This window comes from Camponotus vicinus, unplaced genomic scaffold (assembly GCF_025532165.1).
Source record: "Camponotus vicinus isolate PSW18456_S1 unplaced genomic scaffold, iyCamVici1.0 SCAF_1, whole genome shotgun sequence".
Lineage (NCBI taxonomy): Eukaryota > Metazoa > Arthropoda > Insecta > Hymenoptera > Formicidae > Camponotus > Camponotus vicinus.
The window spans coordinates 26120581-26133042 of record NW_028141945.1 but is presented as its reverse complement, the minus strand read 5'-3'; the positions used below and the strand labels follow the sequence as shown (position 1 = coordinate 26133042).

Here is a 12462-nt window from a genome sequence, read left to right as displayed (position 1 = left end):
TATAGACATACTTATGATTAATGAAAAGAGAAATTCTAGATAAAAGAAATTAGTATTCTAAATAAAAATTATAATATGTCATGCTTCACCAAGAAGAAGAAATTTTATAAAAAGATACTTAAAATATAATAAGAGGCACTTGAAACATATGTAAAATGGTTGTATAATATTAGCATATCAATAGCATTATATAAAAGCTTCACACTGTAATGTGATATGACATTTTTTTATCTAAATAGTTATAATTTTGTATCTTGTTAGTATTTGAATCTCACTTAATATATGTAAGATATTAGGAAATAACAGATAATATTTTTATTGATCTAATTTCGTGATGTGACATAAAGTGCTCATCAAGAAATTTTAATCATAACAATGATGCTGTGATTTGTACCAAGTGGTCACCGACAAAGAAATGGTGCTCTCTCAAAGAGATATTTCTTTGCAACAAAGTTATTTTAATCAAAATCGTGTCTGTGAATAGTCGATTGCCCGTGTGCAGACAAACAAATTTTGCAGCTTTAAAAGTACAAGATATGTATAGATAAATAAAAAAAATAAAAAAATATATTATATCTTTTGTAAGAATATATGTATTATATGAATGTAAGATAAACAAAATATAAAACATAACAAGATAAGTGTATATGAATTGTAATTGTAATATGCTAAGGCTAACAATAAGAATCAACATGATTAAAATAAATATTTAATATATAATATGTTGCATTTTTATTAATATAAAATATTAATATTTATTAAAATTTAATATTTTTATATTCACGTTGTGTAAATGGTGCTGATTATACGTTTCACTTATATCCCACATTTTTCGCAAAATTGGTGTGTGTGTGTGTGTGTGTGTGCGTACACATTCTCACACACACACACTGATTGTTACAGTCATCGCGAATAGCAATCAGCTGATCGCGGCGAGTGCTTCACGTAATCGCCTATATCGCGCCGTCCCTGCCTACCTCTTGTACTCGTTCCGTAAGTAGTTAACTATTTTCCTTTATAGTTTAAAAACTAAGCTCCGGGCAAAATTTTGCAAGAGGAAAAATCGTTTTAGAATTCATTCAAGAATTTGATATTTTAAAGACAAACGTTTGTTCAGAATCACCCTGTATATAAACAAATAAAAATGCAAACTGTTATTTTAAAATTCAAATGTGTGGTTCAATGGTCCGTTATTCTATTTATATCCTTTATTTTAATCTTTTATTCCTTATAATCTCATGACATCTGTCCATCGTCATATATGTCATATACATAATTTCTATATAATAATTTTTCAGTTATATTTTTCCATTCTAAAATCTTATCTTTTCGTTCGATTTATTATTCTGAAAAATTAAAATTTGTATTAAGAGAAAATATTTTTAATAATTACACTTAAAATATTGATATATACTTTGTATTATAGTTTTAATCTGAAAATTATCTATCAATATTCAATATAGTTTTACATGTTTTTTTCATCTCTTATTTCTTTATTTAGCGTGTGTGTAAGTGTAAATCTACGCGACAGATTTCTTTCCCACTTCCCACGAGATTTATGTGAAGAAGAAATTCATTAACACATAGAAAAGAATAAATATAATATAAATAATATTTTATGTGTGAAGGAATTAAATTTAAAGTTGTACGATAATGTGACGATAAATACACCGCATCTTTCAAATGTATAATTAAAATGTTTATTACTTAAAAAAAAATTTAAAATAAATAAGGAAGAAACAAAAATATTATTTCGCATGAAAAAAAATTAAATTTAATTAATGATCTTGACAAATTTAAACTGCTGCAGATATAAAAATATAATTGCAGTATTGTAAATTGATTCAAGTATACAATGAATATATTTCGTCGATTAAAAATTATTTCAAAGAAAATGATTCTAGCTACCAAAAAAAATAGAAAGCAATCCACTAGTACAAAGAAAGAGACTTGTTACAGCAAATAAAGAAGAAAATTAAAACAGCAATCATGATCCACTATTTCTCTAATCATCGAAATAGAGCTTGACATCTTGATATACGATGCGTGTATTCTTCCGCGAGAAGAAGATATTTATTTTCTTCCGACGCAATACTCGTAGGAAATGTAGATTGTGTTGATCGTTTTTCCAAAAACGATAACGAAATGCAATCAGAGTTTTCCAACGTACGCTAACGGGCCTCTATATGTATTTTAAGAGCAAATAGACGAGTAAATTTCGTGATCCTACGGGATAGATATCATCATTATCGGGTGAGCATGAGAAGAAGGGAGAAAGACAGAGAAAGAAAACAGGCGCACACACGTGGTATCTATGAATGCAACTAATAATAAGTAAGAATATTATGAGACTTTTAGGAGGGAACCCAGCAGAATTTTCTTTTAATTCTATGAATAAGACACAAAGAAATAATTGTTTTATTAGCTTTGCATGCATATATTTTATGGATAAAAGTTTTTATTACGGTTACACATAATAGAGGACATACGTTACATACGTTACATACGTTACCTTATATACGTTAAATTTAGAGTATATTGAGTTCTGATTTATAAGATATTCTTTGTGGATATTTTCATGATTAAATATAATGTTTACATACATAATATTTTCATCATAATGTTGAACGTATAATATGCATAATAATTTTCTTCGATTTTTGCTCTGCATCATCTTGTTATATTCTTGCAGTATCCACGTTAGTTTTAAACGGCTGTTTGCATTTGATCGGGATGAATCTTATATGAACTGGATGAGTAGGATATAATATTATATCAAACTTTAATCGGATATTTTTTAAATACTCAATAGGTTCCAAGTAAAATTTATGTATCAAAGGAGCTATCATAGCTTTCATCATCAGCAGACCGAGACGTTGACCTACAATTCGAAGTTTATGATAAATTATCGATATGAGAAGAAACGAAAATCGCCATCAATTCACCTATGCAATTTCTCGGTCCTGCGCTGAATGGTATATAAGAATAAGGATGACGATTCTGTATCTTTTCGGGTAAGAATCTGTCTGGATCAAATACTTCTGGATTTGGCCAAAAATTGGGATCTCTGTGAACTCCGTAGATATTAAGAATTAACATTGTTTCAGCGGGTACAACACATGATTCTGAAAATTATTATAAAATTGAAAAATACTAAAATTTACGAAAATAAGAGCTTTTTTGCGAAAAATAAAAAATAACAATATTGTATTCTTAAAATACTAATTAAGTTTAATATTTTACATTCAATAATATATACTCCATATTATGTAATATATTCAAAAATATATGCAGCAAAAAGTGACTAATTACGTAATTTTACATCATTCCCAGCCTTGCGTGATATGCCAACTACGCTGGGATACAAACGTAGCGCTTCCTTTATACATCTGTCTAAATATGATAGATTGTTTAATAATCTCATGTTAAGTTTTCCTCCGTTCTCTTGCATCACAGTATGGACTTCAGCCCTCACACGCTCCTGTGTATCGAAATTATTCATTATATTAATAATGAAAGTATATTTCTCAGTTCTGATTTTTATGCGCACAGGTAAAAATAAATTCATAATAAAGCAAAATATTTCCATTTATTTTAAATATATTTTCTCTTCCGAATACACACACACACACACACACACACACACACACACACACACACACACATATATATATATATATATATATGTATATATACTAATATATCTAGGAAACATATATCGTAATAAGAACTTGATATCTTTATTACTTTAAATTAAAATCTTAATTTAAATAATATATCGCAATATATTGCGAGAAAAAAGTACCTGGATATTTTTATGTTCAGCTAAGAGTAGTAAAGTAAACATTATATTCGCCGTTGTAGTATCATAACCCTATAATCATCGTCATGTGCATATTATATTGTTATACATACTTATTGTTAGATATCATGTACAAAAAAATAAAAGAGGATACAGATACATACTGCGATTATAAAAGTATCGACTTCTTCTTTAATATCCAAATCAGTTAAAGAATTTTCTCGAGATGCCGCTATTAAAAGGTCCAACATAGCTAGCCTATTTTTTTTAACTAAAAAAAAGCATATTAGTAACGATTTCACTTTTGCATGCCGCGCTTTAATTATATAACAGTTCTTGTTTAAAATTCAAACTCTATTACGAATAATAATGATTTATCTGTACAACAAACACTTGTTGTATCATTTCGTGTGATTATGTGTTTAATATAAATAGTGCAAGCATAATTTATAATATTAGATTGCGCAGCCAAACTTAAATTAAAAGCTCTGCTCTTTCTTCTTACGTACTTCCAAACACGTCGACATTTTCTGTCTCTTTGTTACTTTCAAGGGTTTTTAAGTATCGGTCATTGGTGCGTTCGTGATAAAGCTTTCTTTCCGCAATGATCTATATAAGTACAGTATTTAATTTTTAAAATGATTTTCTTATATTAAACAGCAATGGCACATTGTGCTATATCATAGATATTTATAACATAATATTAATATATCTTATTAATATTTATAATAAATAATGTAATCCTACAAAAATTACGAGATTTATTGTTATTTTACATATAAAAGTGTTGTAAGATTTAAAATAATGAGATTTTAAAATAATGTGATAACGTACTTTTTCCGTAAATCCATGCAATATTTTCAAGACTTTCTTTTGCTTTTTTCCTTGTGGTGACAATGAGAATAATAAATCATTATACAACCAAGGCCTTAATGATCTAAACCGAAATTCAATAAAACTACATAATTTCAAATGATGATATAATTTCAATAATGTTATTTTATAAAAGCCTTAATTAAAGCCATCATGAAATCAGTTTAATCTTTAATAATTACAGATTGTAAAGAATATATAAAAAATTTAAATCTATGTATATTACAAAAAAGATATAATTTTCTAAAAACTTTTTATTTTATGTTAGCTATAGATTTTTTGATCAAAGATAATTTCTTTACAAATTTTGAATACAATTTATTTTTCTTTTAATTATTCTAATATTTTCAACATTTTAAAGATTACAAACAATTATGTAATGGAACATTTAGTGATACACATACAATAGATTTTGATTGAAAATTGTCGACTTGTAAACGAAGTGACATTTTCACTAAGTGCACTTTTACATAATTATTCATTAATTAATCTATTTTTCAAAATGTATAATGTAATGTATCACAGTTAAAAGAGATTATGAGTTAAAGAATGTGGATTATAAGTTAAAAGATCATACAATTATATTCTATATTCGTGAATTACCTATAAATCATTAATTCGGTTATATCGTGAATCGCATTTCGATACTGTTGTTGGAACTCGCCAAGTTTTTGCAGAGAGACGCCCATGATAGTTTCTACAAATGCATTTAAATAAAACAGTCCAAGATTATTTTCAGGGGAATATTTTACGGAAAGCTTTTTTTTATAAAATATTAGATATTATCTATCTTTACTTGTAGCATTGATACTTCGTATAGAAACATTATTCTATTTTTATTTTAAGCTATAATCTCTGAGAATAAAATTCCTGTACATAATGTAAAATAAGAACTCCTTACCGCATAACGCGTTTAACGTATGTTCACTAATAAATGGTAATAAATCCTTTACAACTATCCCTCCGACGTCTTTCAACGATTTTGTCATGCAATCGCCCTCTTTGATCAAGATATCAACAAATTTATTCAATATATTAAAATGGAATGCAGGTGTTAACATCTTTCGCCGCGACTGCCACTTAATCGCTAAAACAAAAACAAAATAATGCAACATTGTGCTATAAAAGAGGAATTGCAAGTATCAACGTAGGTGTAGTTATTATTTTGTAATTAACTTTTTATGAATCAGTAAATAGAAGTAAATTAATATAAATATATAATAATAATATAAATATATAATATATAAATATACATATAATATATAAATTATATATATAATATTAATTAAATCTATTCTGTATAATCTACTGATAGTACAATATATTTTAATAGTGTTTGATTTAACTAAAATATCTCTTACTTCTATTTATAACAATATATACATGCATTACAAAATTATCTCTCAACATCTCACCTGTAAATTTCTTTTAAATTTATTAGTTTTTATAACAAAGGGTTTGTATAAATTCACCATTTAAGATAATATTCAAGTCTAATTGTAACATTTTATTTGATTTTCTGTGATGGGGATCGACAACAAATTGTAATAGAAAAGTATGTACTTATACATATATTAACGTTATATTATTACCTGTGCTAGTGATGAGACCTGTATTTATCCAAGGATGAGTCATGTCATATAAAAGACTTTTCTCGATGTGCTTAGTGCTGCTTAATATCGTCTGAAATAATCGGAAACAGAAAGAAATATATATTATTCACTTATTATATCACAATAATCTTAGATACATAAATAATTTATTAATTGTATCTCTGTATTTTATTCTAATCTCGATGGAGTATCGATTTGTCTTTTCATTTTTTTTAAGAAACATTTTTTAACAGTAAAAATCTTTCTGTGAATCGCAAGACTCTTCAATCTAATTCAATCATAATGTGTACAGAGAATGAAATTTCTTTTATTACCTCTAAATCGTCTGGATGACGGATAATTATTCCATATATAAAAAAAAACCCGAGTTTAAAAATGGGATAATATTCATCAGATAATTTACAAAAGAACTTCCAAAATTCCTCTGAAAATTATATTATAAATATCAATACACACAAATGTCTTAATTAATTTTAGTTTCCATATTAATGTGCAAATGTATCCAAATACGTTGAAAACAGATAAATAATAAAGAAAATGGATTACAAATTGTTATTGTAAAGAGAAGTAATCTGCATGAAATAATCTTAATAAATATATGTTTTAGAATAAATGATTTATAAATTTTTGCTTGTATACATGACACAGATTTCCTTTGTCAATTAATGTAAATAGATTAGAAATTTTGTACATACCTGCTGACACATATAATTGGAGCGCATTGCCAATAATCGGAAAACCCGATGGTCCCGGTATAAGATTAAGAAGTTGCCCGTATTTTTTATGATACACATAATAATTATATACCAAAAAAATGAACGTAGAAGATAATACCAATATAGTAATAAACATTGTTTCTTAACCGATGTTTCTTGATTATTTTATTAAGCTTCTTCCGTTTATTGTTTTTCATTCCTCACATGTGTTCGATCTTCGACAAAATTCGTAGTTATCTTAATAAGTTAAATAAATAATATAATTATATAAACTATATAATTATTGCTTAAGGGGATCCTACAGCGACGGGCGAACTCCGACGGATTAGCGCCTTCATCTAAACCAGTGCTGTCACTTACTTGGAACTTTCGGCCGGATTTCTTAGCTCACGCCTATCGCTCTCCTCTTACCGCGCGCGCCTTAGCAACCACGCCGCCGAACGCTCGTAACTAAGGAGCGCGGCGGTAATCTCAGGCATGTGCGCGTCACAAATGTAATGTGGCAATCTGTCTAAGTTCTCTTTATTGTTTATTAATAATAAAAATAATTATTCTATTATTAATTACGTATATGTTCTGTAACAATTTAAAATATTTGTGTTTTGAAACGTAATTAGAATAAAAAGAACTTAGATAGATAGATTGCCACATTACATTTGTGACGCGCACGTTCCTGAGTGCTCCTTAGTTACGAGTGGCGCGAGCGGTAAGAGGGGAACAGTAGGCGTAAGCTAAGAAATCTGGCCGAAAGTTGCAAGTAAGTGACAGCACTGATCTAAAACGTAACTAAAAATGTTGATAATATCGATAATATTGACATTTTTAGTTCCGCCATTACCAACATTATTATTGAAACATGCATAATATAATAGAAAATGCAATCTTTTGCATTCCGTTCAATATATTGAAATGAGATAATATCATATTTTCATTGATTTATATATACATGCATATATATAATATATTTTATATATGTATAAAATATATATATTAAATATATTATATAATTATTAAATATATTATATATTATATACAGGGTGTCCCGAAACTACCGCGAGATATTTTAAAGGCAGATTCTCTGGCCAATTTAAAAACGATTTTTCATCAGCGAAAATGTCGAGGCTATAATAGTTTTCAAACGAGAAACGATTATATTTCACGAATGACAGGGCTGGGATTTCGCGCGCTCAGGCACGGCGAAATGACAAGTGATAATAGTGCTCTTATGAATAGCATCCTTTTTCACGATAATATTGTATAAATTTGCAATAAGCATTGTCAAAATATTTTTTGCCGCTTTTCTATTGCATTAGTATATTTTTTTTACGAAAAATAAGTATTAGGACTAAAGACATCTTGAATTTGATTCAAATAAACATTTCCGACATGTTTCAATTTCATCTGTCAAAGTGTCGATCAATATTATACCATGAAGGTGTTCACTATGCTACGCGGTGTGTGACAAATGAAATGTAATAGAAATAAGTTTAACATTTGTTTATTTGGCATTTTTTATATTTTTACAATAAATTATGCATAAATTGTGAACGCAATATTCATAAACGAGAATAGTTTCCTTATTGAAAGTATAAAATTACAGAAAATATTTAAGTAATTAATAACATAATGAAATATTTAACAAATTTTAAATTATTAAATAAAAAAAATTTTACAATAAATGTTCAAAATGATGGCACTTAATACATAATTGTGCGCATCGTAATAGACTATTTATTGCCTTGCTAATCATTTCTCGTATTATTGTAGCGATTGCTTCAATAATTTATTCTAGTTTCTCGCCAGTATTAATTTGTTCCTTGTAAATAAATTATTTTATGACTCCATAAAAAATAATTATACATACATTTTGCCATCGATTCTTGCAAGCATTTCAAATGGTCCAATCTGTAATTTAATATTGAAGATACTGTAGTATTTGTTACACAAACAATAATACATACAATAAACAAAAATCGGATATATCTATAACAATTAAAAAATATGTATGTACAATGAAAAATAACTTACTATTAAATTATTTTATATGCCGGTCCATAGATTTAAAACGGTGTTGGTAATTTTTAATGGTACGTATGTAGATTTTCGTTGCTCCAAGTGTAGGAATTGTGCATATTAAATAAGTCGTCGCACATAAAGCAATTGTAAATAAAATTTTTTTAACGAAACCCAGTTCTTATACCAATAATCAGATATAAAAATTGACTCTACGTGCATAATCTTGCGCGTAATAAATTTTGTACTTTTGTAAAATGTTAAGCATGCATTTTATTTTCTTTTAAAACAAGTGTTGCGTTTTTTAGAAATTATTTCTTCATTTATCAATTACAAAAATATTTTAGAATTTGGAGCTATACGCTGTGGAAAATTTATTGCGTACCCTTGCACGGCAACATAAGCATTTTTATTGTATTTAGTATAAATTATTAATAAATAGATTATAAATAATTATTGACGAAAAATACAAATAACTTCAAAATCTGTTTTATAATTAAAATTTAAAAAATTACATGCGTGTGTTTTTATGCGAGCGTTTTATTTGCTCATGTCATTTCTTTTTCTTTGCATTCTCTTGTTAATAACAATTAAGTGACACTTTTTTTCTTAATATTAAAATTATTATTTCTTAAAAACTAAAATGGATTATACTCCGAACGAATATTGTGATATGTTAATAATTTACGGTGAATGCGGTGAAAGTGCTCGAATTGCCGCGCAGGAGTATGCAATACGCTTTCCACAGCGTAGAGCTCCACATTCTGATGTAATTTTGCGATTGATAAATCGAACACGAGAAACGGGATCTGTACTACCTGTACGCAGAGCTATTGGTGCCGGACGTGAACGAGACGCTCGTACGCCAGAAAACGAAGAAGCAATTTTATTAATGATTGAAGAAGATCGTCTATAAGTATCCGACAGATAAGTCGAAGATTAAATATTTCTAAGACCGTAGTGCAACTTGTTTTAAAGGAAAACAAAATGCATGCGTATCATTATACAAAAGTGCAAAATTTATTACCACAAGATTATGCATGCAGAGTCAATTTTTGTACCTGATTATTGGCACAAGAACCAGGTTTTGTTCAAAAAATTTTATTTACCGATGAATGTTGCTTTACACGCGAGGGTTCATTTAATATGCATAATTCCCACATTTGGAGCAATGAAAATCCACATGCGTACCATGTTAGAAATTACCAATACCGTTTTAGTATAAATCTATGGGCCGGTATACAAAATAATTTAATAGTGAGTTATTTTTCATTGTACATATTCTTTTAATTTTTATGGATATATCCGATTTTTGTTTATTGTATGTATTATTGTTTATGTAACAAATATTGTAGTATTTTAAATATTAAATTACAGATTGGACCGTTTGAAATGCCTGCAAGAATCGATGGCAACATCTACAATAATTTTTTGACTAACAATTTGCCGGAATTATTGAAAGATATTCCATTAAATATTAGACAAAGGCTTATTTTCCAATAAGACGGTGCACCACCACATAATGCAAGATGTGTGCGCAGGACCTTAACGAAAAATTTCCAGGTGGATAGGACGCGATGGTCTCTTAAGTTGGCCAGCAAGGTCACCTGATTTAACACCTTCAGACTATTTTTTATGGGGATATATTAAAGAATATGTTTACAAAGAACAAATTAATACTCGCGACGAACTAGAAGAAAGGATTATTGAAGCAGTTGCTACAATAACACAAGAAATGATCACCAAGACAACAAATAGTTTATTACGACGCGCACAATTATGTATTGAATGTAATGGTGGTCATTTCGAACATTTGTTGTAAAAGTTTCTTTTGTAATTTAATAACTTATTTGTTAAATGTTTGATTATGTTGATTGTTATTAAGTAAGTATTTTCTGTAATTTTATTTTTTCAATATAAAACTGTTCTTGTTTATAAATGCACGTTCACAATTAATGCAATTATTGTAAAAATATCTAAAAATGCAAAATAAATAAATATTAAACTTATTTCTATTACATTTTATTTGTCACACACCGCGTAGCATAGTGAACACCTTCATGGTATAATATTGATCGACACTTTGACAGATGAAATTGAAACATGTCGGAAATGTTTATTTGAATCAAATTCAAGATGTCTTTAGTCCTAATACTTATTTTTCGTAAAAAAAATATACTAATGCAATAGAAAAGCGGCAAAAAATATTTTGACAATGCTTATTGCAAATTTATACAATATTATCGTGAAAAAGGGTGCTATTCATAAGAGCACTATTATCACTTGTCATTTCGCCGTGCCTGAGCGCGCGAAATCCCTCGACATTTTCGCTGAGGAAAAATCGTTTTTAAATTGGCCAGAGAATCTGCCTTTAAAATATCTCGCGGTAGTTTCGGGACACCCTGTATATGTAAATATATTATATATATAATTGTTGTATATGTAAATGTTTATATACTTGTAATATAAATTTACAAATATTTACATTACATTATATATTTATCTCATCGCGAATATGAACAGAATGATGAATTTATTCATTTTTTTCAATTTACAATTTCTGAATATAGAGTAGGCTCATCCATCGCCCATTCTTGTGAGATGCAATATACCTTTTTCGTCTCTCCAATTTTAATTAACGAAGATAATCTTTACATTGAGATATTTTTAGATCGCCTCTGGGATAAATATCTTTTAATTATCACAGCGCTCATATAAACCGCGTCGGGTATAAAATATTTTTCAAAACCAGCACACGAATAGATCGCCTCTGGGACGAATATTTTTTAATTACCACAGCGCTCATGCAAACTGCATCTGGTATAAAATATTTTTAAAAACCAGCACACGAATAGATCGCCTCTGAGATAAATATTTTTTAATTACCACAGCGTTCATGCAAACCGCATCTGGTATTGTTGAAGATTCTTGTGTGGAATTCGCGTGTCGGCCAAACGAGCACGTGGTTGAGAGCAATAAATGTACACCGATTTTACTGAGAAATAGTTGTATATAATTAGCTATTGTTCTATACAAGAGACTACCACAAATATCGAGTTGATAATTAACAAAAGCAGTCTTTCTACACTGGCAATGAGAATCAGAGTCACACAATTTATTACGAGAGAGAGTACTGTTCGCCACGAGGCTTGAGACGAAAGTGAAGGGCGTTTCGTGCGTACCATCCAGGTGCTCTCTCTCTCCTAAATTCGCAATTCATTCTTACGTCATATCAGTCTATATGCACGCCGATCTTAAAAATTATTTCCCAACAGGTATAAAATATTTTTAAAAACCAGCACACGAATAGATCGCCTCTGGGACAAATATTTTTTAATTACCACAGCGCTTATGCAAACCGCATCTGGTATAAAATATTTTTAAAAACCAGCACACGAATACATCGCCTCTGATTGTGAGACAAATACTTTCAAAAGCAGCTAGC

The 12462-nt window shown here is 28.6% G+C and overlaps 1 protein-coding gene across 7 annotated transcripts; it reads right to left on the bottom strand.

Annotated features, from left to right (window-relative positions):
• Positions 1–2436: 2436 nt before the first annotated feature.
• On the bottom strand, positions 2437–12170 carry LOC145959890 (cytochrome P450 4C1-like). 7 transcript variants are annotated; one of them, XM_083079103.1, is made up of 14 exons: positions 11904–12170; positions 11630–11834; positions 6984–7219; positions 6603–6712; positions 6268–6358; positions 5577–5762; positions 5279–5372; positions 4637–4739; positions 4312–4411; positions 3967–4073; positions 3806–3874; positions 3313–3481; positions 2946–3125; positions 2437–2881 (listed from the first exon to the last, which is right to left on the bottom strand). In XM_083079103.1, the coding sequence occupies exons 3-14, from the start codon at positions 7138–7140 to the stop codon at positions 2679–2681; spliced, it is 1569 nt and encodes a 522-aa protein (XP_082935229.1). In that variant the 5' UTR covers positions 7141–7219; positions 11630–11834; positions 11904–12170; the 3' UTR covers positions 2437–2678. The 7 variants fall into 7 exon arrangements, with proteins under 7 accessions (XP_082935229.1, XP_082935228.1, XP_082935227.1 ...); XM_083079102.1 differs by lacking the exon at positions 11630–11834 and having other exon boundaries at positions 6984–7241; XM_083079101.1 differs by lacking the exon at positions 11630–11834.
• Positions 12171–12462: the final 292 nt, after the last annotated feature.